This window comes from Larus michahellis, chromosome 8, assembly GCF_964199755.1.
Source record: "Larus michahellis chromosome 8, bLarMic1.1, whole genome shotgun sequence".
Taxonomy (NCBI): domain Eukaryota; kingdom Metazoa; phylum Chordata; class Aves; order Charadriiformes; family Laridae; genus Larus; species Larus michahellis.
The window spans coordinates 24,395,825-24,422,760 of NC_133903.1; the positions used below are offsets into that span (position 1 = coordinate 24,395,825).

At 57.4% G+C, this 26,936-nt stretch overlaps 1 protein-coding gene across 1 annotated transcript in view; it reads left to right on the forward strand.

Annotated features, from left to right (window-relative positions):
- The window catches only part of CACNA1E (calcium voltage-gated channel subunit alpha1 E), a 144,931-nt gene extending 132,373 nt beyond the window's left edge, over positions 1 to 12,558 (forward strand). The window contains exons 42-50 of the mRNA XM_074599028.1: positions 3,860 to 3,965; positions 5,801 to 5,908; positions 6,488 to 6,588; positions 6,865 to 6,971; positions 7,602 to 7,710; positions 9,041 to 9,169; positions 10,687 to 10,867; positions 10,979 to 11,172; positions 11,723 to 12,558. Of these exons, the coding sequence (XP_074455129.1) occupies positions 3,860 to 3,965; positions 5,801 to 5,908; positions 6,488 to 6,588; positions 6,865 to 6,971; positions 7,602 to 7,710; positions 9,041 to 9,169; positions 10,687 to 10,867; positions 10,979 to 11,172; positions 11,723 to 12,262 (1,575 nt within the window). The 3' untranslated portion in view covers positions 12,263 to 12,558. The remainder of the gene's footprint in view (positions 1 to 3,859; positions 3,966 to 5,800; positions 5,909 to 6,487; positions 6,589 to 6,864; positions 6,972 to 7,601; positions 7,711 to 9,040; positions 9,170 to 10,686; positions 10,868 to 10,978; positions 11,173 to 11,722) is intronic.
- The last annotated feature ends 14,378 nt before the right edge of the window (positions 12,559 to 26,936 follow it).

The following is a 26,936-nucleotide window of genomic DNA, read 5'->3' on the forward strand; positions in this document are numbered from 1 at the left end:
AAAGGAATCCGTTCCTCCTTCATTGTGCAGAGAATCTCAGTACAAAAGACAGTCTCTGACGTGTTCTGGGTACGCTAAAATCCCCCCTGCCAGGAAAGGTGGGTGGAAGATCGCTGTCTTGCTTCCTTTTTGTAAAAAGTTCTTGAGCATGAAAATTTTGAGGTCATCTTCTCCCCTTCAGATACCTCGAGTCAGTGCACAGCCAGCTCTGCCAAGACGCTGCTTATGGACTCCTGGACCTAGATATTTCCTCTTGATCGTCCCACTTAATAGTCTCCAGAGTTGTCGTCAATCCTCTTTCCAACTCGTTTAGGTGTGTCAGGTCTCAAAGGGGATGGCCTGCCCAGCCTGTTCAGTGTCTGCACTCCAAACAGCTCCCGTCACGGGTCGTCACCATCTCTAGTTCTCATCCAAAATGTCAGGACTTCTCTTGGTGGGGGCCACTTTGGCCAGGGGTCTGCTTCCAAACCAGTGGTACCCCCTGAGAAGGGGAGATATCTCCTTCTCCCCTTTCCACGCTGCTCTGAGCACATGGGTAGGGAAAAGGCCGGGATGTCGTGGGGAGTGCTTAATTTTTCAGCAGTGCCCTCTCTCCCAGGCCACCCCGACTGAGACAGGTTCCTCTCCAGCAGCATCCTCCCAGTCAATGCATTTGCTGTTGCGAGGTTGCCCAGGCCCATTGATCATCCTGAACGTGGCAGTGCAGGACAGAAGCCTGGCACGAGGGGAAGAAGAGGTGGCCGAGCCCAGGATCCCTGGGTGACGTACTTGAGCAGCCTCCTGGATGCGCAGAGAGAGGGAGATGCAGCCCAAATATCTCAGCCTGGCAGAGGGCTCGAGGCGTCATCAGGTGGCCCGTTTTTGGTAGCATCCCTCGCTGCAGCCGTCCTAGGCAGGCCCTTATGGAGCAGAGGAGCGCGAGGTGGGGGTCCATCCTAGCTGCCTCCCTTGGGAAACCCAAATGAACCCTGATGTTGGAAGGCCCAAACAGCTGCCTCTGCTGAGACTCTTTAAACTCCAACCTGGTGGAACTTGCAGCCGCATGTGGGAGAGAGCCAGGGCGGGAGCATGGCATGTACAACTTTTCCTCCCGGTTTTGTTTTTTTTCAGCCAATTCAGCATGCCTTTTTGCACTGGTGCATGGTGGGGAAAGCGGTCCATCCGCAGAGCCAGATGGAAGCAACTGGGCATCTTCCTTTGACAAGTGACCCTGGCCCACTGCCTTCTATGCAAGATGCTGCCTCCCAATTGCATAGACCTTATGAGCTGGGGATACACAGCCTTCCGGCTATGGGTTAGGTGGCCACAATACCCAGGCCCCCCCACCCCCAGGAGGGAAGACGCTACGGAGGCCACAGAACGGTGTGGTGCAAACAACCGTTATCTCAAATAACCCATGGCTTGAGCGCCGTGTATCTGATTTATACCACTCGCACACAGCCCTGGAACCTGTGGGACAAGTTGGGGGCTGCTGGAGGGCTTTAGGAAAGGGGTTGAGACCAGAGGAGGACTCCCAGACTGCTAGTGAGACAGGCGCTTGAGGCCAGCAGCAGAGAGGAGAGGGGTGAGTTGCTTTCTGCCAGCATTCCTGGGTCTGTGTGAGCAGTGCTATAAATCCACATCAGGACAGTCTCTCATGTATGATTTGCCTTGATTAACGGGTTTCCTGTTCTTTTCCTGTTTGTCCGTTTGTTTTTTCTCTCCTGTTTTCCTGTACTATTTTTGTTTGTACGTTTTTCTGCTCTCTGGGAATGCCTCCTCTCTCTCTGCATCTCCCTCCCTCCCCTTCCCCCTTCATGAGCAGTGGCCGAATCCATTACACTGAGATGTATGAAATGCTGACTCTTATGTCACCACCGCTAGGCCTCGGCAAGAGATGTCCTTCCAAAGTGGCCTATAAGGTAGATCAACCCTTCCTTCTACGGGGGCTAGATCTGAGCAGGAGCCGGGGCTCGAGGGAGCTGTGGGAGGTGGGGCTGGGGGAAGCTGGGGAGGCGTTGGGGGCATCCAACGCATGTTTAGCTCGCTCCTGGGGAGCCTGGAGTGCCCAGAAGAGTCCTGGCCACGCTGGCTGGTCTCCACTGCCCACGCATGTGACGCTACTGTGGTCACTCGCAAGCCTGGGGAGCTCTGGGGTGGAAGACCCCAGTGAAATAAGAGGGGCAAGGTCAGCAATAGTGTGGGAGGGTTAGGGAAGATGAGGTGAGGAGCAGCCCCGTAGCACAGTTAGGAGGGTGAGATGTCCTTAGGACTTCACTGACCCAAGTTTGTCCCATGGGCTTGGAACCATCCTTGTCCCTGCCAGCGCAAAAACAGGGCTAAAGCCCATGGAGGTGGGAAGCAGGTGGGCAGCAAGGATGTATCATAGAACCATAGAATGTGTTGGGTCAGAAGGGACCTTTAAAGGCTAGCTAGTCCAACCCCCCTGCAGTAAGCAGGGACATCTTTAACTAGATCAGGTTGCTCAGAGTCTCATCAAGCCTGGCCTTGAATGTCTCCAGGAATGGGGCCTCCACGACCTCTCTGGGCAACCCGGGCCGGTGTCTCACCACCCTGTAGGAGCAGCTCTGAAGTGCAGGAGCCAGGGCACGTCATCACGAGCTATTCCAAGGATGGCTTGTGCAAGGCAAAGCCAGATGCCTTCAAAAGGTGTCTCTGAGTTCTACCCCCTTGTTCCTCCTGGGGTGGTGGCCAGCAGTTGGATCATGGCACAGGCACAGCATGCTCTTGGCTGCATAGGCATGGAGCAGGAGCACGGGAAGTTGTGAAGGACGTGGGGTGGGAGCTGCACGGCTTTTCTGAGGGCAGCAGCTGTTAGGACAAGACCCGGAGCTACGGAGCAGTATGTTGCCCAGGTCTAGAGCAAACTGAAGCTTTTCTTGGCCACGGGCTGCTGCCTGCAGCCCTTTCAGCTGCATTCAGGGCTGGCGAAGGGGGGATCTCTGCACACTTGCAAACATGCCGCCACCCTCACCAGCTCTCAGATGTTTGTTCACGCGTGCATACATCCACCATCACGCTTTTCCGGGAGAAAATAGGAGGCTTGAAGGCAGGGAAAGGACATGAGAAGCCGGGTGAAAAGGAATGGGCAGGGAAGGGATGACCCAAGGTATTCACAAAGCAAAATATACTCTCTGGAAAGTGGATCTGGTCACTTCGGTTTGCACCCCGCCTGCCCAGAGTGGGGAAGGAGCATGGCGTGTCTAACCTGCCTTGGTTGCCCTTCTCTCTTTCCTTCTGCACTTTTTCTACCCTTCCTTCCCTTCCCCACCCTTGGATAATTTGGACCCTGTGCATGTGCTGGCAAACTTCATCTCTGAAAGACGCAAAAAGGGAGCGCCAGGATGTAGCATGCTAGAGGAATCCAGCCGATCTGAAGTCCCTGAAGGTTAGGGACCCTCCTCTCCCCTGCCCCAGGTGGGAAGGGTTGAGAGCTGGAAAGCCAAACTCCCCGGGGAACGGAAACCTGAGCCCAGTCTCCCCTTCCCGAGCATTCCCCGCGCCCACATCCCTGACGGATCAGGCGTGGCTTCCCAAAAGTGCCGGGAGGTGCCATGACAGCCCCGGTGCTGTGGGGAGGGGGGCTCAGGGGCCGTTCCTGGGGTGCAGGAGGAGCCCTGGAAGGCAGTGAGCCGGTGTCCTGGGGTGGAAGGAGCCGGGGGGGGGGTGGGGGGATGGCGGGGTGATCCTTGCCCTTCTTTTTTGGCTGTGCTGTTTTGACACTCTTTGTTGCTTTTTATTTTTTTAATTTTTATTTTTTTTTCCTTTTGTTTAATGTTTAATTTCTTTTCCTCCAGCCTGGTCGATGTGTTTTTCGATATTGTTTTCCGTCCGCTGTTTTCTTCTCTCTCTTGCGCAGAGACTGGTGCTGATGAACATGCCTGTGGCCGAAGACATGACGGTCCATTTTACCTCCACCTTGATGGCGCTGATACGCACGGCCTTGGACATCAAAATTGCCAAAGGTAAGGTGGGCGGGACAGAGAGGGGACAGAGCCAGGAGGGTTTCAGAGTGACCAGTACTCATCCGTTGGGCAGGCTGACAGCATCACAGCCAAACTGGAGTTGGCTGCCCACAGCCTGGCATGTGGATGGAAGTGATTACCTTGAACAGGCAAATTTCTGCCAATCTCCATAAAAAATTCTATTTCTTCAGGGAAGAGATGGCTAGTTTTCCACTGGAAGGTGCTTCTAGAGAGCTTGTTGTCTACCGAGTAAAGGGGGAGAGAGAGAGAATTCCCCTTCCTCCCCATGTACAAAACCAAACCAAGGAGGGAAAAGATCACACGTGCTTGGCTTCCTAAGGGCTGGGGAACGGAAAGCTCTCTCTCAGAGAAGATAAAACGTTCTGAGCAAGAAAACCTGCTTTGTTGTTGTTGCTGAAAACGCTCTGATTCATCAGATCAAAAGCTTTCTGCAGAAAGATGCCATTTTCAATACAATGTTCCCTGGGAACAGCTCAGCTGTTGGAAGAAAACCCAACCCAGGGCAAGACAGCAGCAAAAGCCCAGTGCTGAGACACCTCCTTGGGTTCAAACCCCTCTCGATAGAGCGCAGATTTGAACCCGGGCCTCCTACAGCTCAGCAGGTTTTCCCTGGGCTTGGGTGTCTCTGGTTGGCACATGTTGACAGCTCCCTTTGAGCTTTGGGTCTTCCTAAGCTCAGCAAATCCCTTCACCACTGTCCAGAGAGCCCTGCTCTCCTTGCGCGGCATAGCCGAGTATTTAAGGATTTCAACCAAGTGGAGCTGCTCTTTCCCCAGCACGTGATCTGCTCACCAGTGAAGAGAAAGTGGGGCAGCAGCAGGTGTGTGTGGGCTGCAGTAGGATTCGAGCCGCAGAGACGGACCCAAGGCGAGCTTGAAGATGGCAGCTTTGAGTGGGAGGGCAGGGGATGGGGAGATGGAGGCACATATGGAAGGGATGGTAGGAAAAGGTTCCCTATGAGAGCAGGAGACCAGGCTCACTGATGCAAGGTGGCCCTCCCAGCCCAGAGCGAGCTGGTTGCTGCTCATGAACCTCACTTCAGGAGAGCAGCTCTGTGGAAGAGACCTGGGAGTCCTGGGGGACAACAGGATGACCATGAGCCAGCAATGTGCCCTTGTAGCCAAGAAGGCCAAGGGCATCCTGGGGTGCAGCAAGAAGAGTGTGGCCAGTAGGTGGATGGAGGTCATCCTCCCCCTCTGCTCTGCCCTGGTTAGGCCGCACCTGGAGTACTGTGTCCAGTTCTGGGCTCCCCGGTTCGAGAAGGACAGGGAACTGCTGGAGAGGGGACAGCAAAGGGCTACCAAGATGCTGAGGGGACTGGAACACCTCTCTCATGAAGAAAGGCTGAGGGATTTGGGTCTCTTCAGTCTGGAAAAAACACAACTGGGGGGGATCTTACCCATGCTTATAAATACTGAAAGGGTGGGTGTCAGGAGGATGGGGCCAGGCTCTTTTCAGTGGTGCCCGCGGACAGGACAAGAGGCAATGGGCACAAACTTGACCATAGGAAGTTCCATCTCACCATGAGGAGGAACTTCTTTCCTGTGAGGGTGGCAGAGCCCTGGCACAGGCTGCCCAGAGAGGTGGTGGAGTCTCCATCTCTGGAGACATTCCAACCCCGCCTGGACGCGTTCCTGTGCCACCTGCTCTGGGTGACCCTGCTCTGGCAGGGGGTTGGACTGGATGATCTCCAGAGGTCCCTTCCAACCCTATGATTCTATCATTCTATGGGAAAAGGCTGGGTTTAGTTGGACCCTGCTGCCAGACCTTGATGGACGTGGACCTTTTTTTTTCCCCCTCCCTCACTGTTCAAGGCGGTGCAGATTGGCAGCAGTTAGACTCTGAGCTTCAAAAGGAGATCCTGACCATTTGGCCTCACCTGTCCCAGAAGATGCTTGACCTGTTGGTACCCATGCCAAAAAGTGAGTCTCTGTGGGAGCTGTCATCGCTGCCAAGTTTCCATCATACCTGCAGCAGGTTCTTCCCAATGGGAGGTGGGGACCGATCAGACATGTCCCCAGCTGGGGGAGAAGTGGGAAAAGGGTTTGGTTTGTGTTGCTAAAGGCTGGCTTCTGCCTTGCTCTGCCTGCCTGCTTGGGAACCCTCTTGAAAAATGCCCAGTTTGCAGTTATCTACCCCTGCCAAACCCAGAGTCTCCTGTAAATCACCTCTGGAGCATACAAGGGCAGGAGGCTGAGCATCACTTGCTCTGTTACATATGAAGATGTGATGAAGACGTGTGTCTTGGTGGTTTATGGTGACACTTTCAAACCATCTCCATCCATTTTATCTCTGCGTGGAGTGGCTGGGTGTTCCTCTCTCTCCCTCTTTTGGAGCAGTGAGCAGAGTTTGAAGGTCGTCGGGGTATCCCACAGCAGGGCTCGTCCCGAGATCCGCGCTGGTGCCTTCAGACCTGCTGTTTCTGTTAACACGCAAGTGTCCCCACTTCGTTCCCTCTTAACACGCAAGTGTCCCCCCTTTGTTCCCTCTTATGCTCTCAGCCTCTGACCTGACTGTTGGCAAAATATATGCAGCCATGATGATCATGGATTACTACAAGCAGAGCAAAGCGAAGAAGCAGCGGCAGCAGCTGGAGGAGCAGGTGAGGCTCACTGAGGGCACATGGTGGGTGGGACGGGGATGTTCAGAACAACCTCGCTGCCTCCTACCGTGGGATGCACTTGAGGGATGAAGATGGCGGTACAGGTTGGGGTTTGGTTTGGTGACTCCGAGACTATGCGTACCTGCATCCTTGGTCCCCAACAGCGAAGATAAGCATGCTGTTGCCTCCCCAAGCTTGGTTGGAGCTTGGTTGGTGAAGCACTGGATGTTCATCTGCATTTCCTGCAGGCTTAGCTCTTTCCTTTATTCCGTACAGAAAAACGCCCCCATGTTCCAGCGCATGGAGCCATCCTCCTTGCCACAGGAAATCATCTCAAATGCGAAGGCTCTGCCTTACCTCCAGCAGGACACCCTCTCGGGCCTGTGAGTATTGCCCAGAGAAAAGGGGAGGTATTCCTGTCATTTCTCTGTTCCTGCAGCCCTCTTTTTGTTCTCTGGAGCTGGCACTGGGATGCACAGAGGGTTAAAGAGCTGCCAAGAGCAGCAGAAACCCAGTCCAGAGGAGAAAGCTCCCGCCACAAAGCTTTTGCGGGGTTCCAGGTAGCTGGTGTGCATCAGCATCACCAACAGCAGCGGAGGTGGCCAAGAGGGATGGCCCGGTGTCTGCATGGATGCTCTTCTTGCAGGACCATCCCGGCACTAAGTGTAAATTCTCTTACCTAGGAGGGTCTGGGGTGGACCTGAACCTCCAGAGTGGTTGAGCAATGGGTCCCTGGGTGGTGCAGGGTTGGTGGGGGATCCCAGCACCCTGGCTGGTGGGAAAGAGATGGTGGAAGTTGCTGGTGTGGGATGTCCTCTGGCATGGGATGTCCTCTCCTGCCCGGGCACCATTTCAGATGCCCAAGGAACATGATATTTGTCCCAGAGGTCTCAATCTTGACAGCTTAGGGAGCAAGAACGGGGGGTCCCCAGCTCTGAGCCACTGGGGAGGTGATACCCAGTGACGGCAGCACCCGGCTTGTGGGCCTCCCTGAAGCTGGACTGTCTTTGCAGGAGCAGCCGGAGCGGGTTCCCCTCGCTGAGCCCGCTCTCGCCACAGGAGATCTTCCAGCTGGCGTGCATGGATCCGGCTCACGGGCAGTTCCAGGAGCACCAGTCTCTGGTAAAGTCCCACACCGCCTGGCGGGCGCTCGGCTGCGGTCCCAGCGAGGATGCTGGTGGGCATGGGGAGGTGTGGGGCTGCCGGCACAGCAGCGAAATGCTGCTCCCAGCCCCTGTGGCAGCGAGCACAGCGGGGAGATGGCAGCCAGTGGGTCACTCATGGATCCGAGCAGGGGAGAAATGTCCCCAAGTGTCCCCAAGCTGGGGCTCTGGCCCCTCGCCTCTGTCCGGGCACTGGGGACACAGCCACCCCTGGGCCAGCCCTGGCCAGTAGGGCCAGGCAGTGGCAAGTGCTTTTGGGGCGAGAGCTGTGAGTGAGGTCCAATGTCCTGCAGTAAAACATCCTTCTCTTCGCAGGCGGTTCTTTTTTTCCACTGAGCGCTCATTTCAGTGGGTTACCCCGTGCTGAGTGATGGTATCTGATGTTTTCGGATTCATGTTCATTTTGTTGTCAGTGCCTGGTGTCCCCGATCCCAAACCGATCTGTCCAACCGTCTCCAACGGGAGCACACCCCTCTGGCCTCACACACGTGCTGGCTGGCAGCAGCAGTGTCTGTCCGTCTGTTTGTATATATTTATATATACATATCTGTATATATCTCTCCGTGTCTGTGTGCGTGTGCGTTCGCGCACCACCCCGGCGCTTGTCGGATGCAGTGTTGTACCACTGTGCATCTCCAGCCCGGTCTGTGTCCCCCGGGGTCTGTAGTACTCTGTGTGAGCTGTGTACCACGCAGGCGGGCGTCCCCTGCCCCGGCCACCCCCACCACACCACCGTCCTGCCAGCAAGGAGGCGGCAGATAAGACACCCCCCCGCCCCTTGCCCATAAAGTCACCTTCTAGCAGATCTCCAGGGTCACTCCCTGCCCATCTCCTCTACAAAAGAGTCCCCTAAATTGAGAATTAACCAAGGTGCCACAGGTGGCGTGCGTTCTTTTAATGGGGATGTGTCCACAAAGCCTTTAAAGCAGGGTCAGGGAGAAAATCCCATATGTTTGTCCCATTCTGGCAAAAGGAGGAGTTAAAGCCCGGGCAGTCAGGGCATCACCAGATCCAGGCAGGTTTTCTGCTGCTGCTGAAGAGGTCCAGGGTGAACTGGCCATCAGGCAAGCATGAAGCACCACATCTGGGCTCCCCAGCGATGGACTGTGAATCGGAGATTATTTTTCGGTGACAACGTGATGGATGACATGTCTTAGACTCTCTTTTTGGCCCACTTAAGTTCTGGCCCCAGTTGAGCGAGTGGGGCTGTCCCCTGCCGACAGGGCAGAAGCAGCGTGCTGCCCCGCTCCAACCCCATCCCAAGAGCTTGGCTGTGTGTTTATTTCTAGGAGCCAGAGGTTAGGGAGTTTCAAAGAGTGCAGCCCTCTAACCGTGGCAACTACCTTCCCGTGGACACTCAGGACCACGCTGTCTCTGGGAGGGCCTCCTCCATGCCTCGTCTCACTGTGGATCCCCAGGTAAAACCAAGCAAAGCCCCCCCACGGGTGCCGGGTCCAAGCAAAGCCTACCAGGTAACACTGGGGCTTCTCTCCACACTCAGCGAGTCCCACGAGCCCCCGAGCTTCCCCAGCGCCCCCATGTTGGAGCGTCTTCCCATCTTTGGGGTGTTGCACAAAGTAGGAGAGCTGCTGTTCCCCTGCCTGGGGGACACCAGCAGCGGAGAGCAGCCGGGGTGTCGATCCCCTGGCTCGTGTGGGAGGTCCATGGTGGAGCAGGGCCATGCCAGGAGGTTGCAGGGTCCCCCCGCAGTGGGACACCCCTGCTTTCCTCCAGCCCCGGGCGCTGGCTGAGGTTCGAGGAGTGCCAGCCCGGCTGTCAGATGATCTCCCGGGTGATGAAATGCCTTTTCCTTCCTTTCCCGTTGTCCCAACGCACGCGCTTCTCTGTCTGTCCAGGGGAACCCAGGCCACATCTCACCTTGTTTGTCTGCCCGGTTTCTCTGTTGTTCTGTCTTGTACTCAGCCTCCACCGAGACACAGACGCTCCTGTGGGGTTCAGTTTTGCTGTGAAGCCTCTGGGTCTGCTTTCTCACAGAGGTCCTGGTGTCGGGGCTGGCGTGACATGTCGTGGCACTTCGGTGGGGCGTGAAGAGGAAGGGAGGCTTTGCCTCGTAGGATTTATCGACCATTTAGCAGTGGGGGGAGATGATCAGAAGAGAGGGGAGGGGAGCAGAAAGGGTACAGTGCGAGGAGAGGAGAAAAAGGAGAATGGCCTGAGGCTGCAGAGGCAAAAAGCTGCTGGAATAGAGCAAAGGAAAGTATGGGAGGAGGTGATGTTTTCCACAAAACGTGTGAGAACTCAAGCTAGAATGAGGGGAGAAGGTAGAAAGGAGAAGCACGGAAGGCAGAAAGGAAAGGAGAGGGGTGATAAAACGACAGCATGAGTGGGGAGAGAGGGACAGAACGAGCGGAGGGGAAGGGGACGTGGCAATAAAGGAGGACCAAGGAGGACCAGTGCTGCCACTGGAAAAGTGGCAGCAGCCAGGAAAATAAACACCAAGTGAGGGGCACTGGAGGATCCCCTCTCTCTCAATGATTTCTTTTCCGATGTCTCCGTTTGCTCCACTCGGTCCTGTTTTCAAGGCGGGGAGGGATGCTGAGACAGCCTGGGGGGCACAACAGCCTGGTACCTCTCCCGTCCCCACGAGGTGGGGTGCTGCTGCTCATCCCCTGACGCGCAGCGCCTTGGCTTGAACCCACAGCCGCTGCCTTTGCTCGGGGAGCGCAGCTCCCAGCCGGTGGGGGCAGGGGAGCTCGCAAGCCCAAAAGCTAACCCCCCACTTTCCTCCCGCTCCCCCACCCCGATTTGCGCAGAGATTATTTGGTGGGGCTGTGCTCGGGGTGGCCACCCCCACCCCAACTCTCCCCATCCTGGTGTGCCAGTGATGGTGGGGCACCATCATCATCAGTAATTGCTCAACTGCCGTCCCCCCACGGCGCTGACCCCCTCCCCGGCCGGACGGGGTTGCTTGCAGGTGGTGACAGACACCAGCTCGATGCGGCGATCGTTTTCTACCATCCGGGACAAGCGCACCAACAGCTCCTGGCTGGATGAGTTCTCCATGGAGCGCAGCAGCGACAACACCTACAAGTCCCGCCGGCGCAGCTACCACTCCTCGCTCCAGCTCTCCGCCCGGCGCCTCAACGCAGACTCGGGTGAGCAAGTGGCCCCGTCCCACACCAATGCCAAAAAAAACCAACCCCTCAGCCGAGCTGTCCCTTGCTCCTGGGGAGGGGACGGTGAGGACTGATGGGGATGTCCTGCAGGCCACCGGTCCGACGGACATCGCTCAGGTGGCAGGGAGCGGGGCCGATCCAAAGAGCGCAAGCACTTGCTGTCCCCCGATATCTCCCGCTGCAACTCTGAGGAGAGGAGTCCCCAGGCGCATGATGAGTCGCCGGAGCGGCGGCGCGAGTCCCGGTCACCCAGCGAGGGCAGGTCGCAGACACCCAACAGGCAGGTGGGTGACAAAAACCCCTTCCTAAGCACAAAGGAGAAAAGCTCCTTGCCAAAACTGGGAAGAGAAGCCCCAGCTCCGGGAGCTCTGCACCATCTCTCCTCCCCACGGTGGCATCTCTGTGTCCCCTGTGAGCTTGAGCGGGTTGGGGGTACTCGGACACCCTGCCTAGCGTTTGGGGAGAGAGGTGGATCTCCACACTGATCCTCTCACCACTGTGGCATCCGCTCCCTGACAAGGTTGAGATGTCCCAGCTACACAAGCCAGTGCTCGAGCGTGCTTGAAGCCCACGGAGATGCTGCCCATGGGGACCATCAGCTGGCAAGCCATGAGCTCTTCCCACAGTGGTTTTGTGGGTGCTTCTTACTTTTGACCACCAAGAGCAGACACCATCCTCATCCCTGGAGCAGACCCCGAGGCAGGGATGGGGCAGGCGAGGGGCCTCATCCAAGTGTGAGGATGCTCCGGGCACCCCAGGTTCAGGGCAGGGGGAGTGGGCGCACGGCGCTGCCCATCACCCCTGTATTCCCCAGCGTGTCTTGGTGCATTGCAGGGAACGGGCTCCCTGAGTGAAAGCTCCATCCCCTCCATCTCGGACACCAGCACCCCCCGGCGAGGTCGCCGCCAGCTCCCGCCGGTGCCCCCCAAGCCACGTCCCCTCCTCTCCTACGCCTCCATGCTGCGGCACACCGGAGATGGCTCGCCGCCCGCCGAGGAGAGCGAGGGGGGCTCCCCGCTCCTCTCCTCCACCTTGGAGCCCAACGCCACCGGCCTGACCGAGTCTTCCAGCTCCCCAGCGGGGAAGCAGAGCCGCCAATCCACCCCGCAACGCTACATCTCGGAGCCCTACCTGGCCCTGCACGACGACTCGCACGCCTCAGACTGCGGTGAGGAGGAGACGCTCACCTTCGAGGCGGCCGTCGCCACCAGCCTCGGCCGCTCCAACACCATCGGCTCGGCCCCGCCGCTGCGGCACAGCTGGCAGATGCCCAACGGGCACTACCGGCGGCGGAGGCGAGGGGCAGGGCAAGGCGTGATGTGCGGGGCCAGCATCGACGTGCTCAGCGACACCGAGGAAGACGACAAGTGCTAGAAGCTGCCCCTCCTTTTTCCCCCCAACCCCGGCCCCGTCTCAGCCTCCCTGTCCTGTCCCATCCCGTCCCGCCGCCGCCGCCCTGCCCCTCTCCAATGCATGCTCTTCGCCACGCCTGGGAATGAAACCAAACCAAAACCAAATGCCAGGGGAAAAGGAGAAAACCAAACTGACCGGAACATGGAGGGGGAAAGAAAAAAGGAGGGGGGGGGGGAAGGAAAAAAAAAAAAGAAAAGAAAAGAAAAAGAAAAAAAAAAGTCTTTGTGCAAAAAAAAAATTAAAATCTGTCGACTTTCATTTATTACTATCACCTTTTTTTTTTCTGCACAGAGAAGCATTTGATGGGTGGCGGAGCGGCCCGTGGGCTGTGCGTGCTGGGGGCTGAATGAGAGCCCCCCCCCGGCCGCAGCCCCGCTCCCTGCCCCAAGCGGGACCCCCCGGGAAGGCTCATCCCGATGGTTTTCCGCTCCCCGAGGCCGGAGAGTCCCAGCAAGAGGGGGTACCAGGGGCCCCCTTTGCTCTGTCGCTCGGGCTCGTGCTGCTGTGGCTTTGAATTTCCCTCCCCCGAGGGTCTCATCCAGCCTGGAGAAGGGGTGAGGTGCGGTGGCGGAGTGTGGGGGGACCGAGGGGTCGTGGTGCACCAGGTGGACCGGAGCGGCTCTGCCTGCCAGCGGTGGCGGGGGTGGAAAAAGAAGCCGACTGGTTTGTACTGGGGGCAGGCGGGAGAAGGGCTGGGGCTGGGGTGGGGTGGGGGCTCAGTGCTGCCAAATGTATGCTGCCTCCCACCGACATATATTTATTTATATACGGAGAACTCTAGGTGTGCCTGTGCGTGTATATACGGTATGTGTGTGTATATATATTTATATGCTGTATATATAAAGATATACACATACATGGATTTGTTTTAGTCATCTGACAATGCTGGGGAGCCCCCGGGGGGCTGCTGTGGCCCGTCGCTGTAGCAGAGCGTTGAGAACGTCAGCCTGCTCCCCTCGCCCCCATCCCAGGCGTTTCCGGCGGTGGGAATTGCATTTGCTCCGTCAGAGGTGGCCGTGGCAGTGGGGGGGGGGGTTCGTCGGGCAGCTCTGCTGCCAGCTGTGCCGTGCTGTCCCTGCGGGAGTGAGTGGGATGCCCAAGGGACAAGGACGGGGCTGTCCCTGGAGGTATGGCTTGCTTGGCGCCAGCGGTGCCAAGGGGTGATGGCAAACCTCTCAGAGGCCTCTTTGCTGTGTTTTCCCAGGAAAAGAAGATTCCCGTGTCCGCAGGGGAGAGAAGATGTTGTGCGTGCGTGACGGTACCCTAAGATCTGTCCTCCCAGCAGAGGAGCCCGGCTTCGGCACCTCCCCTGCCTCGGTATCCCCTGCAGCCATGGCCTCTGACCACTTATGAGGCCTAGCACCCCCTTTGGAGGGGGGGCTGCCATGGGGGCAGCTGGGTTTGCAAACCCCATGGCCCCGGCGTGGGGGCAGGTGGGTGTCTGAGAGGGTTCTGGGAGAAGAGCGTGGTCCGGAGTGCGAGCAGGGTGGCTCGCACCTCCTGCAAATACTGAAAATGCAGTACAGGGCCGCCTTCTAGTGCCGGTCATTAATTAATCTGGTAATTATGTGCAGTCAGCTCTAATGATCTGCGCGCCCCCTTGGCCGTGGGTGCAATGCTTTGCCTGCCAGCCTGGGGTGATGCTGGTGGCCTTGTGGTGATGGGTGGCTCACCCTGGCGATCGCCGGCGTGTTTCTGCTGTGAGTCATGTCCGTCGTCAGCCCTGAGCGTGGTCCTGGGGAGCCGGTGGGTGCTGTGTGCCTTTGGAGCCTCAGGGAAGGGCTTGCTCCACGGGCTGGAGTTCTGGTCGATGTGGTTGGACCAGGCACGGCCACATGCTGTGGAGATGGGACATGGCCTTCAGCCCGCTGGGCTGGGCAGGGGGAAGCAGTGCAGCCCTCGTCCTGCCCTTCCTCCTGCCCGCGGTTTCGCTCTGCTGTGAGTTGTTGTGGTTCAGGTTCTTGGGGCTGTTCTCCAGGCTCTCAGGCTTTGCTTTGGTCCTGGATAACCTGTGTCTTCTCCTGACCAAAAGATGCTATGGGCACAAACTGCCCTGCTCCCGCATGCGCGGATCAGCCCCCTGCCCCGATCGCTTTGTGAGCTCCCCCGCAGGGGAGCTCTGCTTTGCAAGAAGCAAATCCCACCAGCTCCAAAGGCTGCCCACTCCGTGACTCTTTGGGCATGGACCCAAACCCCTCTTTCTAATGGTCAAACTGCCCTCTGCGCACCCAAGGAGCAGGTTTCGCTTATGGGGCCAAAAAACCTCCTACTGCCTTGATTGGTCCTTGCCGGTGGGTGGCACCTCTGCTGTCCCTGCTCGCCCCGTGCGTCCTGAACAGATACTTCCAGCTGCCAGAGGATCCAAAAATTCTCCAGGAAGCCCTCGCCATCGCTCTGGCTCAGCTCCTGCATCCCCCATCTTGGTGCTTGGGGGCAAGCCGTGCCCCATGCGGCCGTGGGGAAGGTCCCTGGTGCTGGCTGATGGCAAGGGCATCTCCTGTTCCCTTCTGGGCATCGCCCGTCACCTTCCAGCCATCCATGAGCAGCTCGTGGTTTCAACCTGAAGCTGCTGGAGCGTTGCTCCCCGTGCCGGAGTTTGGGGGAAGGTGGGTCTGATGGGCAGCATGGGACCATGTGGGGGCTGGGGCCAGGGATGCGGTGGTGCTGGGGGCCGGGGGAGGCGATGCCATACAAGCTCTAAAAATAGGTGCTGGCATCGTCTCCTTCTAAATGCAGAAAGGTGTCTGACAATACGCCGGGTTCTGAGTAACAGCCCGTGGGGAGGGGAGGAGGCGGCTTTTTGTGTCTGCGCCTGTTGGGTGGGAGGAAGGGATGCTCTCGAAGAGGTGGGGGCCGGGGCGGGGGGCGGGTAGGGGGCACGTTTCATGCAGATTTCAAGCTCTGGGCATGTTTCTTTCCCTGGCTGCGGAATGGGGCCAGCCGGCGGTGTGTGGTAATGCTCTGCAGTGGCGGCGGGGGCTGGGGCAGAGCCCCTCGGGGCGCACCCGCAGGTGGCGGTGGGCTGCGGCGTCCAAATCTGAGCTTTTTGGCATGTAAGACCTGTGGTTTCCTAACGTACAGAAACCGTATGAAGCAAACCAGAGTCCCTTCCATCTCAGAAGGGGGCCCAAAAATGGCCTGCTCCTGTCTCTCCTGCTAATAGCTGCAATCCTGCTCCCGCAGTGGGAGCTCAGGCAGGGACCTGCGGGGACAAGGTGGCACCTCCAAAGCATGTCTCTGAAACCAAAAACAACCCCCAAGAGAACCGTGGAAAAGACTGCGCTGAGGGGGAAGGAAAAGCAGCCCCAAGGCGCCATTGCAGCCCGCGTCGCACTTTTCAAGGCGCTGGACTCACTTTGCTGCTGTATGATCTCTTGTCTGTGGCTTTTCAGACATCTCCTTCACCTCCTGGACAGTGGGGATCTGCCACTGCGCTCACCGTTAGATGGCTGCTGGCCATGCTTGACCATGGGAGGGAGGATGAGGAAGCCGGGGGAACGGGTTTCAACCTCTGCCTGCACAGGACAAGCCCCTGCCCAGGCAGGAATTCACCGGTAGCGTGCAACTGGTTCCCAGCTTGGTGCTGGGACTGGGCTCAGAGCCCTGCAAAGCTCCTGGGGAGACGGCGGAGGGCGTGAGGGGAGATGAGGCAGCCCCGGAGCACAGAGCCCCGCTGTCCCCTCCGGGCTGGCTGTCCCAACCCCATCCTCCTGTCCCCCTGCGAGGCCTTGGAGGGCAGAGCCCCCCTCCCGGTGCGGGGCTGGCAGCTCCTGGGGCTGAGGGAGGGTGGGTGTGAGATGCTCTGCCTTTATCCAGGCACTGGGGCGGAATGTTGTAACGTAACATGCTCGTTCGGACCCAGACGGGGAACCGAACCGACGGACGGCGATGTACAACTTCAATGTTTTTTGTCAAAAGGAAAGAAAAATAAAAACTTGTTGTAAAGAACCCCCACGGACCTCGTCTCATTGGCATCCCATCTGTGCTGGCGGGGCTGCGGGGACAGTGGGTGAGATGCTGCACCCCTGCAAAAGGTCCCCGTGGCAGGGAGGGGGTGGCACACAGCCTGTGCTGGGCAGCCCCGTCACACGGGATGGGGTGGGATGGGGTGTTCCCCAGCGTCGTCACAGGGGACATTCCCCTGCCAGACCTGCCCTGGCATCCCTGTGGTCCCCAGGCAGGGTGCGAGGCTGCGAAGGAGAGAGGCAGGGAGCATGTTTGGAGAGGGCTGTCACCCTGGGGGGAGCTGTGGCTCGTGCCTGGCTGCTTCCAGACATGCAGGCTGAGGGGCACTGGGGGGCTGGTGGCACTGGAGGGGGGCTGGGGCCAGGAGCCAGGAGAGGCACCGGTGCAAACCGGGCAGAGGAAGCCGAGAGCATCGTGGTGACATTTTATAGCCGGATAAATGCAAGGGAACACCAGCCTGTAAATGGAAGGGCTTGGAAAACTTGCTGGGATGCGGGGCTTTGGGGGATTCCAACAGCTCGGCCCTCCCTCCATGCCAGCGCCCTGGAGATGTCAAGTGGATTCAGATGCTGTTGCCTGGTCCAAAGCTCATGGGTGAGTTGTCGAGCAAAGATGCTGAAGTCAGGGCTTATATTTTTCTGTCGCAGAGCTGGTTAAAGCACAAAAAGTTCCCCAGCAGTCAGAGACAAGTCAGCAGCCTGCGGCAGGCTGGGCACGGGTGACAGGGATGTTTTATGGCTTCTCAACAGGACTCTTCTTTTTTTTTTTTTCCCAGCAGCGGGAGGGTGCTGTGCCAAGAAGAGCTCAGGGAAGGATGAAGGCCATTGCTCTGCTCACCTGGACTGCTTTGAGCTGAGCTTAACTTGTGTGTCCCCCCTGTGCTGCTGCCCCTCTCTCCCTGTGCCACCGGGGACAAAGCCCAAATGTGGTGGCCCATAGGAACTGGCTTTATGTTGGCCTCCACTTTCTGCATCTTTCCCTTTCTTTCCCAAATGCTGCCAGGTTTGGTTTTCAACTCTTCTGGTCACAAAGGGCTAAAAAGTGTGTTTTCAGCAGGAGGCGTACAGGCTAGGTTGAGGACATAGCCCAGGAGATGGCCCAGCTTTGAGGGCACTTGCCCAGGCAATAGACGCAGTGACAGCCAGGGGCTGAAAGCAAAGTCCAGCATTTTGCAGGCTGGGAAGCACATTCCCATTTTATAACCCAAAAAGTGATCTGCAGGGAAGGCTCTGCAGGGCGGCGATGCCTTCTTCACCAGGGCGGGCTTTGCACTGCCGCTGGGAGCAGTTCAAGCAGAGGAGCTCCTCCCGTGTGGGCCAGAAGTCCTGCATTAACATTTTTTTTGCAGCGAGTGTCTTAAGGTTTTGGAAGCGGGACTGAGCGTGCAGGTCTCCGGTGGACATCCCATGGAGGGTATGGGATGGGACTGGGAGGAGTGACGGATGTAGCTAGCTGAGTGCTTAACCTCCTCTGCCGCCTTTCCCCAAATCTCCTAACACATCTGGGGCCGTGAAACCGATACCTGGAGTAATGCAGGGAAGGCAGAGCTTCACCCTAGCAAGGGAAACTGCTGCTGCAAAACGGGGAGCCTTCGCTGTCGGAGAGCCAGCGCTCCGCCTGGCAGACGCAGAGGCTAAAAAAAGCCCCTTGACAAATGGAACAGAAAGGTTAAAATTATCTGTACATCATCTGAATAACAATGGCGATGCAGATTGTACCTGCTTATAATAGCTCCAGGAGACAGGGGATAAATCGGGAACAAAAGTACCCCAGGAACAGATGCTGCTGGCGTGCGGCTGGCAGAAGCGCTGGGGCTGCTCCTCCTCACCGGGCCCTGGAGAGCCGCGGGGGACAGGGCTGCCAAAAGCACCCAAACCTGGCCTGTGTGCGCTCCCCTCCCCTCGTCCGCGGGTGCTCCAGGCCCCTTCCAGCCCCAGGTGCCGGCAGAGGTGTCCTGGTGGCTGGCGGGCTCCCGGGACGTGGGAGCAGTCCCTGCCTGCAGCAGCGGCATTGCAGCCAGCGTTGGGCACAGCTCGTCTGGCGTCTGGGTACCTGAGGGGCACGAACAGTCTTTTTCTTCTGGGACTGCTGCAAATCATCACCCCGTAACCCGGCTCTTCTTCCTGGGAAAAGATCCTTCCCGGGAAGAGGCATAATTTTCTTAGAGGTTTTTTCCTCTCTGTGTCTGCCCGGCAAAGCCACAGGAAGGCACAGGGCACCGAGGGCATCTTTAACTCCATGGGGCGCTGGCTTTTCCCTAAAGGCTCCCCACATTATTTTTAAGGCAGGATGCCAGCGGTTGTGCAACCCTGGGGGGGACGCAAGGGAAGCCTTGAGCACTCGAGATGACCAATGCTCACTCCTTTCACGAAGCTCCTTTCAGGAAAACAAGGGAAACTTGGATGGGAGGCTGCTGGAGTCAAACCCAAGCCCCTGGGAGGAGGAAGGGATGCGAGGGAGGGCCTGGGAAACTTGAAAGAATGAAGCTTTTGTCTTCCTTTTTTTCAGTCCCAGTGAGGTGCTTAAAATCCACCCGTACAAGGCTGAGTGGGCAGTGGTTTGCACCCTCTAGGGACACAGCTGATGGCTTGGAGGGGAGACGCTGTGGGTGGCTCTCATCCCCCCCTCCTTCCCTTTCGTTCCTCCGGTGGTACTTACAAGCATCCTCTCCCAGTGCCAAGGATGTGTGTGGGCTCTGAAGTGGGGCTGGTGCTTACTCATGCCGGGAGCCACGTGGCGTTGCTGGCTCGCTGGCTGGCAGCACCGACAGTTCCACGCGTGAGCATCCTCCCCCCTCAATGGGCGAGCATCCTTCCCCCAGGGGCGAGCACAGGCAATCACTGCTCCTTTCTGGCACCATTGTGGCTCCCCGGGGAAATGAGATGCTCTCGGAAGGTTGCCCCCACCGAAGGGCTTCAATAGCCCAGTCTGGTTCAGCATCTCTATTTTTTATTCGTCTCATTTGTTTACATCTCTTGACAATGATCTTTCTTGCTCGGTGACGCAGTGCTGCGTATCCTCACTGGCTGTGTTTGCCAGAGCCCACACCAGCAGGTGGAATACTGTGGACTGCCCTGGAAGTTGGTCCCTACCAGTGCACGGAAGAGCGAGCTGGCAAATAGCGTCTCCCAGGAGCTTTTTGGGAGCTGCTTTGTGTCACCTTTGGCTTTAGAGGTGACAGGGAGCGAGGAGATGGCAGCTCCCTTGGGCTTGGCTTGTCTCAGTACCTGCTGTCTTGTCCACTGGTTAAATGACCACGGAGCAGGAAAGAGCCCACTGCCCATTTGCCTTTGCTATTTCTGTGTAGATAATTAAAAAACCCAAACCAACCCAATTCTGCCTTCTAAATGAATGCAAAAAGCATTAATTGCTCTCTTTCCTCAGCTGGAATCTTCCTCTCACCGAAGCGGGGCTCTCCGAGTGCCAGGCACCCCTGGCAAGGGGCAGGTGGGTGCTGGGAGGGCTGGGCGAGGCGGGGGGGAACCCAACAGCTGTGATCTGCAGCCGAAAATCACCCGGTGCCCTCGGCTTGAAGCCATTGCAGGGCTGAGAGCTGGACGTCTCCGCAGCGGTCCAGCACGCAAGCGACCTGATGTAAGGACGAGGGCACAGATGCGACGCACCCAGCAGGCTGCTCCACCATCCCAGCGGACTTCAGCGGAGGTACCGGTGCCGCTCGGGGTGAACTTAGGGAGAGGGAATAGGGATAAGCATTAAAGATATGAAGTTATTTGCTAAAGACAGGCCTAACTAGACTCTCTCCCCCTCCCACACCCCCTCCCCTGGGACGCAGTCAGTCAATTTATGGAGCAATCTGCCACAGATGATGTGATTTTCAGATTGATTTTCACAGATCTCCATCACAGCCATCATGAATGATGTGGGTTTTTTGGGTTTTTTTTCCCTTTCCAAAAGGGGAGGAGCAGAGGAAGGAAATGAATCCGGGGGTTGTACCTCCCAGTGGAGTTTAATCCTATGCTAAATTCAGCAAACGGTGCCTGGGCAAACACGGGGGCTTCAGGTTGCACCTCTGGGTCCTCTGGGCAAAGCAGGGAGCGTGCAGGACCGTCAGCCAGAGCCACAGCTCCCAGCTGCCCCTTTCCCTTGGCCTCAAGTGTTGACGGTGGCTTATGGATGGCCTTATCATTTCTTTGCTAATTTACTTTATGGGGGGAAAGGGGGGCGGTGGGGAAAGTGCAATCAAGCCTTTTTTTTTTTTTTAGGTTTTTCTCACTGATCAAAGGGGTGAGCTTCATTTACACCGGCATAATTTTTTAAGGACCTCTCCCAGCTTGAGCCCCTGTTCCTCCAGCATGTGATATTGCGCCGTATCAGCAAGTCTCGCCTCCTTTAGCAGCGAGGGGTGCATGAGGAAACCAGTGTGAGCCGTGCGAAGGAGCTGTGAGTTAGCAAAGCCTCCCCTGCCCCTTGGCAAAGCCTTGTCTTACACCTCCTGGCAGGAATAGCTACAGCTGCTTTCTGCAGCAGAAGTGAGAGCAGAGGCGGGAGCGGGGGGCAACGGGACAGACCATGCATCCTTACACCTTCTCAAGGACACAGCCTCGGGTCACAGCCAGTCTGCCACCCACAGCCCAGGCTATCCACACCGGTCCTGGGAACCAGGGGCTTTGCTGTGATCTCCACGTCCCCAAATGCCCGGTGTCTCCAGCCGTGCGTGTCCCACAACGGGTGCACCCATCCCACCACAAGGACAAACATCCTGGAGCCCTCAGCACAAGAAGGACACGGAGCTGTTGGAGCGGGTTCAGAGGAGGGCCACGAAGATGATCAGAGGGCTAGAGCCCCTCTGCAGTGAGGACAGGCTGAGAGAGTTGGGGGTGTTCAGCCTGGAGAAGAGAAGGCTCCGGGGAGACCTTAGAGCCCCTTCCAGTACCTGAAGGGACTACGGGAAGGATGGGGAGGGACTCTGGATCAGGGAGCGGAGCAATAGGACGAGGGGTAATGGTTTTAAACTGAAGGAGAGGAGATTTAGATTGGATATCAGGAAGAAATTCTTTCCTGTGAGGGTGGTGAGGCACTGGAACAGGTTGCCCGGAGAAGCTGTGGCGGCCCCATCCCTGGAGGTGTTCAAGGCCAGGCTGGATGGGGCTTGGAGCAGCCTGGTCTAGTGGGAGGTGTCCCTGCCCAGGGCAGGGGACTGGAAATGGATGATCTTTAAGGTCCCTTCCAACATCCCTTCCATCCAACCATTCGGTGATTCTATGATTCTTGTCCCCAGGTCTCAGTGATCACTTAGGGGTGGAAGATGCCCCAGCGGGTCAGGTAGCACGGAAGGAGAGCAACGGAGGGTGCAAGTCAGGCAGAGAAAGCCAACCGTGCTCACCCACTCGTCTTTGCTGCCTGGGGACATTTCTGTGATGAGTGTTGGCAAATCCCTGCTTCGCCTGGTGCTGGTTTGGGAAGAGAGACATCTTCCCACCCTGCACTGAGTGGACTGGTGCTGTGGACAACCAGCTTGCTCTTCCATGCCCACCACATCTCAGCAGCGCCGGCAGGGATTAAGACCTACGGCTGACAGACACAGGCAGATGGGATTATCAGTCACAGGCGCCACCACTCTCTTCTTGTCTTAGCCTCTTTTTTTCCCCTGTATTCACTCCTCGAGTGGGTTTTCAGCCTGTGCTAGTGACAGCGATTTGATGCTTGACACAATCGGCTTCTTCCCGCTGTCTGTGAGAAGCTGGTGGGTGTTTAAACATACCCGATGGGACGTTTCTGAGCCAGGCTGGCCTTCCTCCGCATCGCACCCCAGCAGCATCCCAGCAGGAAAGCCTCCCTGGGCACTGGGGAGCCCAGCAGCTCACAGGGAAAGGGCTTTTGCAGCTTGTTTGCCCACTCCCACCCAGGTTTATGCTGTCCCAGATGCAGCCCACCACCACCTGCATGACGAAAAGAGGCTAACCTGCCTAATCGCCTTTGCTAATTTTCCCCTCTCCTCCACAGTCGCCCTCTTTGTTCCAGTATTCAGCGATCCTTGCCCTAGGAAGAGCTTTAGAGATACGCTCCGGTGACGGCAGCTAATGGCTGGGAAGTCATCTCCGCCGCAGTGGGCAGCTTTTGCCAGACCTCTTTCTCCATCGTTTGTGCTCCCTGAGCACGCCTGCCCCCAGGAAAAGGGGCATGGGTGGCCCAAAGCTGGGGTTAGCCACCAACTCTGGGTGCTGCACATCAATGAATACTGTTAATACAATTAATAATGTTCTGTGATTACTTAGCAGAGCGATTACTCTGGCTGGAAAGCTGTTGCTGCCCTCTGGACCTCTGCCGCCACCACATCCCCGTGCTGGAGGGACCCCTTTGAAATACTCAGCCAAAGCAAGTCGGACTGCAGCAGAAGGAGATTTTGGGAACTAAAATCTGCAACCCCCTGCTGGGATTAGCTGTTCCCAGACCCTGTTGTTTGCACTTGCTGCATGCACACACCTTCTGCCAACGTACACATGTGCCACCGCGAGCCTCATGAGGTTCGGAGACAGAGCTGCCGGCACCGTGTGTGCCCGCAGGCTTCCCGTGAGATGCTCTGCGGAGGGCTTGGAGCCGGCACTGCAGAGACGGGTCTGTCCTTCGGCCAGGAAAGGCTTTCTCTGTCCCTGAGTCCAGTCCTGCTCTCAGGTGGGGAAACTGAGGCATGAGATCATAGGGCTGAGAGTAGCAGTTCCTGGTGGGTTGGGCATTGCTCCTCTGGTCTTGGCAGGAGCTGGTGCTCGCTGCCTGCATGCTTTGGTCATTCTTCTTAAAGTTTCCCCCCTTTCTGTAGAAACCGCATTCTGCTCTGCTCACAAGGGGGACCTGCTGGGGGATCAGCAGGCTTTCAGCCAGGGCTGTGCTTATTGCGGCTGACCTGGTGTCCCCCGTTGCCACCAGGGCTCTAACCTACCCGTTGGACCAGCCCCTCCACCCAGGGAAAAGGGTTAAGGCATATTTTTGGACACAAGTGACTACAGCTCCAGTGAATTAACTCAGAGATGTTATTAGAGGCCATGAAAACAGGTCAGGTTTCAGCCTGGGAAGGAAGCAGATAAGTGATGGGCTGCGATCATCTGCCGGCTGAAATCAGGCCAGGAAAAAAAAAAAGCTCTTTTTTCCATACTCTGCCCTTTCCCTTGGCTCATGGTGGAGGGGGACGTCTCCGCCACCCCTGCGTAGCGCTGTGGGTGACGGGGAGCTGGGAGGATGCTGTCCCACAAGCAGCGCTGGGAGAGGGGAGAAGCCCCAGCAGCACTGGAAGGGAATCTGGCTCTTCTCCCAGCAACAAAAAACTTATTTTAGCTGAGGTCGGGAGGGCTAGACAGACCTCCCAGGCTGAATTTCACAGCCATGAGTAGAACAAGTTGTTGATTTTGCCAGTGCTGCCATAAGGAGACATGTCGCAGACGGAGAACGCTGTATCCTTCGTTCCTGACAAACGCCTGTCATGATAGCTTGAATATAAAGCAGGGGCTTAGGCAGGGGGAGCTTGTTTAGTGTTCTTCTTTTTCCACAAGTTCATGTTTCCCTGCAGATTTTAAGAACCTCCAGAATCCCAAAGCAAAGCCGGGGCTCCCGTGTGCGCAACAGAAACACCGGAGCGAGCCCCATCTCCCGCAGGCTGGGTGCTGCAGAAGGGGAAGGCAAGCCGCGGTGTGTTGGCATCCTCGTCACGCGGATGCAGGCAGGGACAGGGGACGGCAGCGATATTCCCATGGAATGGGATGGGCCTGGTCTTGCCTGGTCCTGGAGCACGGAGCCTTGTCTTGGTGCCATAAAGCTGAGAGGCCATGTAGCAATGCTGGTGACCCAGCCACCAACCTCCCCACCCCCGGTGTCGGTGCCGCGAGCTGCGGGGAGGAGGGAGGGCTGCTTTTTTGCCAGGATCACTGAGGGGGGACCCTCCTCGGCGTCCCCCTCCTCCTGCTCGGCCCCTTTTCCTCAAGCAGCCTCTTTCCTCTTGTTTCGCGCCGTTTTCTCCAGCAGCCCCCCACTGCGCCCGCAGAGAAAGTATTTACTCTGAGCAGGGTCATTCCCTGGCAGCGTCCACTGCTGCCCCTCGGCCCCTCGGTCCTGGCATTCGGAGAAGTGAGACAGACGACGGCAGGACCAAGGGGACAGCTGCGAGGTGAGTGGTGAAGCTGCAGACGGGTTTATTTCAAGACGCAGCTGGGATTTTAGCTCATGCCCGTCCCTGTGCTTTGTGCCGGATGCTGCGGCGTGCGGGGACAGAGGTGGAGCGCGGGCCTGTTTAGGGGCTGGGAACAGCAAAATCTCCCTTGAACAGCCACGTTTTAAGTTGCATTTCTAGGGCTCTTGGCAGAAGCCTGGGTCCTGTGGTGTGCTCAGCGGTGGTTGCACTAAACGGCCGTGAGTTTCTGTATCGCTGACCTGCTGGGGCAATCTGGGCAGTTGGCAGACCCGATAGCTCTCCTGGCGTTAACACAGCAGTGCTGGTTGCAAGCAGTGGCTTGGGAACTGGGGGAGGGGGGTGGACCCAGCCGGTGGGATTTATTTGGGTTTTTTTCGTGGGTTTTGGTCTATTAATCCAAACCTCAGCTTGGCTTGACTTCTTCGGTGCCACCAGTTGAAGAGACTGTGACGCAGGATTAAATGTTGCCGTGCAATCAAACGGGTGGTGGGTGTAGAAAGGAAGGGAGGGCAAAGGCAAAACGGAAGGGAGAGAGCGGCAGGGCTGGAGGTGACCCCTGCAGACCCTGGCCTAAGGAACACAGTCCCCAGGAGCATGAGGATGAACCCTTCCTAGAGGAACTGCTGGAGAGGGTGCAGCAAAGGGCTACCAAGATGCTGAGGGGACTGGAACACCTCTCTTATGAAGAAGAGCTGAGGGAATTTGGGTCTCTTCAGTCTGGAAAAAAGATGACTGAGGGGGGACCTTATCAACACTTATAAATACTGAAAGGGTGGGTGTCAAGAGGATGGGGCCAGGCTCTTCTCAGTGGTGCCTGGCAACAGGACAAGGGGTAACGGGCACAAACTTGAGCATAGGAAGTTCCATCTCAACGTGAGGAGGAACTTCTTTCCTTTGAGGGTGGCAGAGCCCTGGCACAGGCTGCCCAGAGAGGTGGTGGAGTCTCCGTCTCTGGAGACATTCCAAACCCACCTGGACGTGTTCCTGTGCCACCTGCTCTGGGTGACCCTGCTCTGGCAGGGGCTTGGACTGGATGATCTCCAGAGGTCCCTTCCAACCCTGACCATTCTGTGAAATAAAAGGAGGGAGATGCCACTTAACAGCTGCTTTTTCACGCTCCTTCGCAGAGCTGCGATGCTTGTGCATAGAGATGGCACGGTCACGGTGGCAGATGTCTGCAAGGCGCTGTCACTTTTGCACCAAAAGTGCTCTCAGTGCTCCTGCAATGCTGCCCAGAAGCCCCGGGCTCGCTGCCGCCGTCTGCTGCCGTAACAGCCTGCCTCACAGCAGAGATGGGGGCTCCTGGGGGTGCTGCCATCTGGACACACAGGAGGAGACAGCCTTTGCTCCCTGAAACATGTCAGCTCAGGGTGGGAGAAGCAAATCCTATTATACGGAGGCACCAACAGCTTCATCGATGGAAGAATGCGACTTCAACTAGAGGTGGTTATTGAGTCCTGAGCATCCCGGCTCGGGCTCCGAGCACCAGTTACCTGCTGACGTGAGGTCTCAGCGGTGGAGAGATGAAGAGTGGGCCTTTGGTGAGCGCAGATGCTCGCGGGCAGCTCGCTCGCTCGCCGTAGGGGCAGCGGTTGCCTGCCCGTTGCAGATTGAGCTCGCCTGGCAGGAGGCTGGCTCCCCGCAGGCGGGTTCTTTGCACGCCCGGTTGGCTGCCCGTGCCTCGTGTTTGGCTGGTGCGATGCTCCCCGGGGCGAGGATGGCCGCAGCTATTTTGATGAAGTCTGAAAATCTTTTGGCAGATAATCAAAGCGCGCCCGGCCATTGGTCCCGCGCTCTGTGACTTGGTCAAATCTGGGATGTTGCAAGGGTCTGCACCTCAGGAGATGCGTGCAGCCTGTTCCAGCCAGAAAAGCCCAGTGAGGCTTTTCCATCACGTGGAAGTTTGTGCGGCTTCCCCAGTCAACAGAAAAGGCTGCGTGGCAACGGCTTGGCAGCTGCAGCTGAAAAAGATGACTCGAGGTGCTCCACGAGGCTCCAGCAGCTGTGTGAGCTCACCCAGCGGGGGCTTCATGGAGCAGCAGGACAAGGACTCCCTGTAAAAAGGGATTCTGGCATTTTCTAAGCTCTCCAGCAGCTACAGCCACGAGTGTCTCATAACAGCCTCTCCCTCAGGGACCTCGATGGCTCTTCGGCCGTGATCTTTCAGCGCTGAGTCAGGCAGAGGAGCTGAATCACACACCAGCGATCACAGCGTGTGCCTAACAACCTGCTCATCCAGGTGTGGGTCCTACTGGGCTTTGGTCACTTCAGCTGAACCATTCAAGTGAGCACAACGTCCTGTGTTTTTTAAATGAAACCCGCTGCTTCTTCCCTTCAGTCTACTGCACTTCCAGCTGTCCCCATGTGTCTGCTAAGTGCTAGGACTGTCACGGGTAGATGACCCAGACTCCCGGCCCTCATTCCCCAGGAGTTCCAGCTGCTGTCTGGAGGACCAAGCGGCCCGAGTTTCTGGTCTGCTCCCTGTGATGCCACCGCTGTCTTGTGTGGGTACCGTAAGCCTGTGGGGAT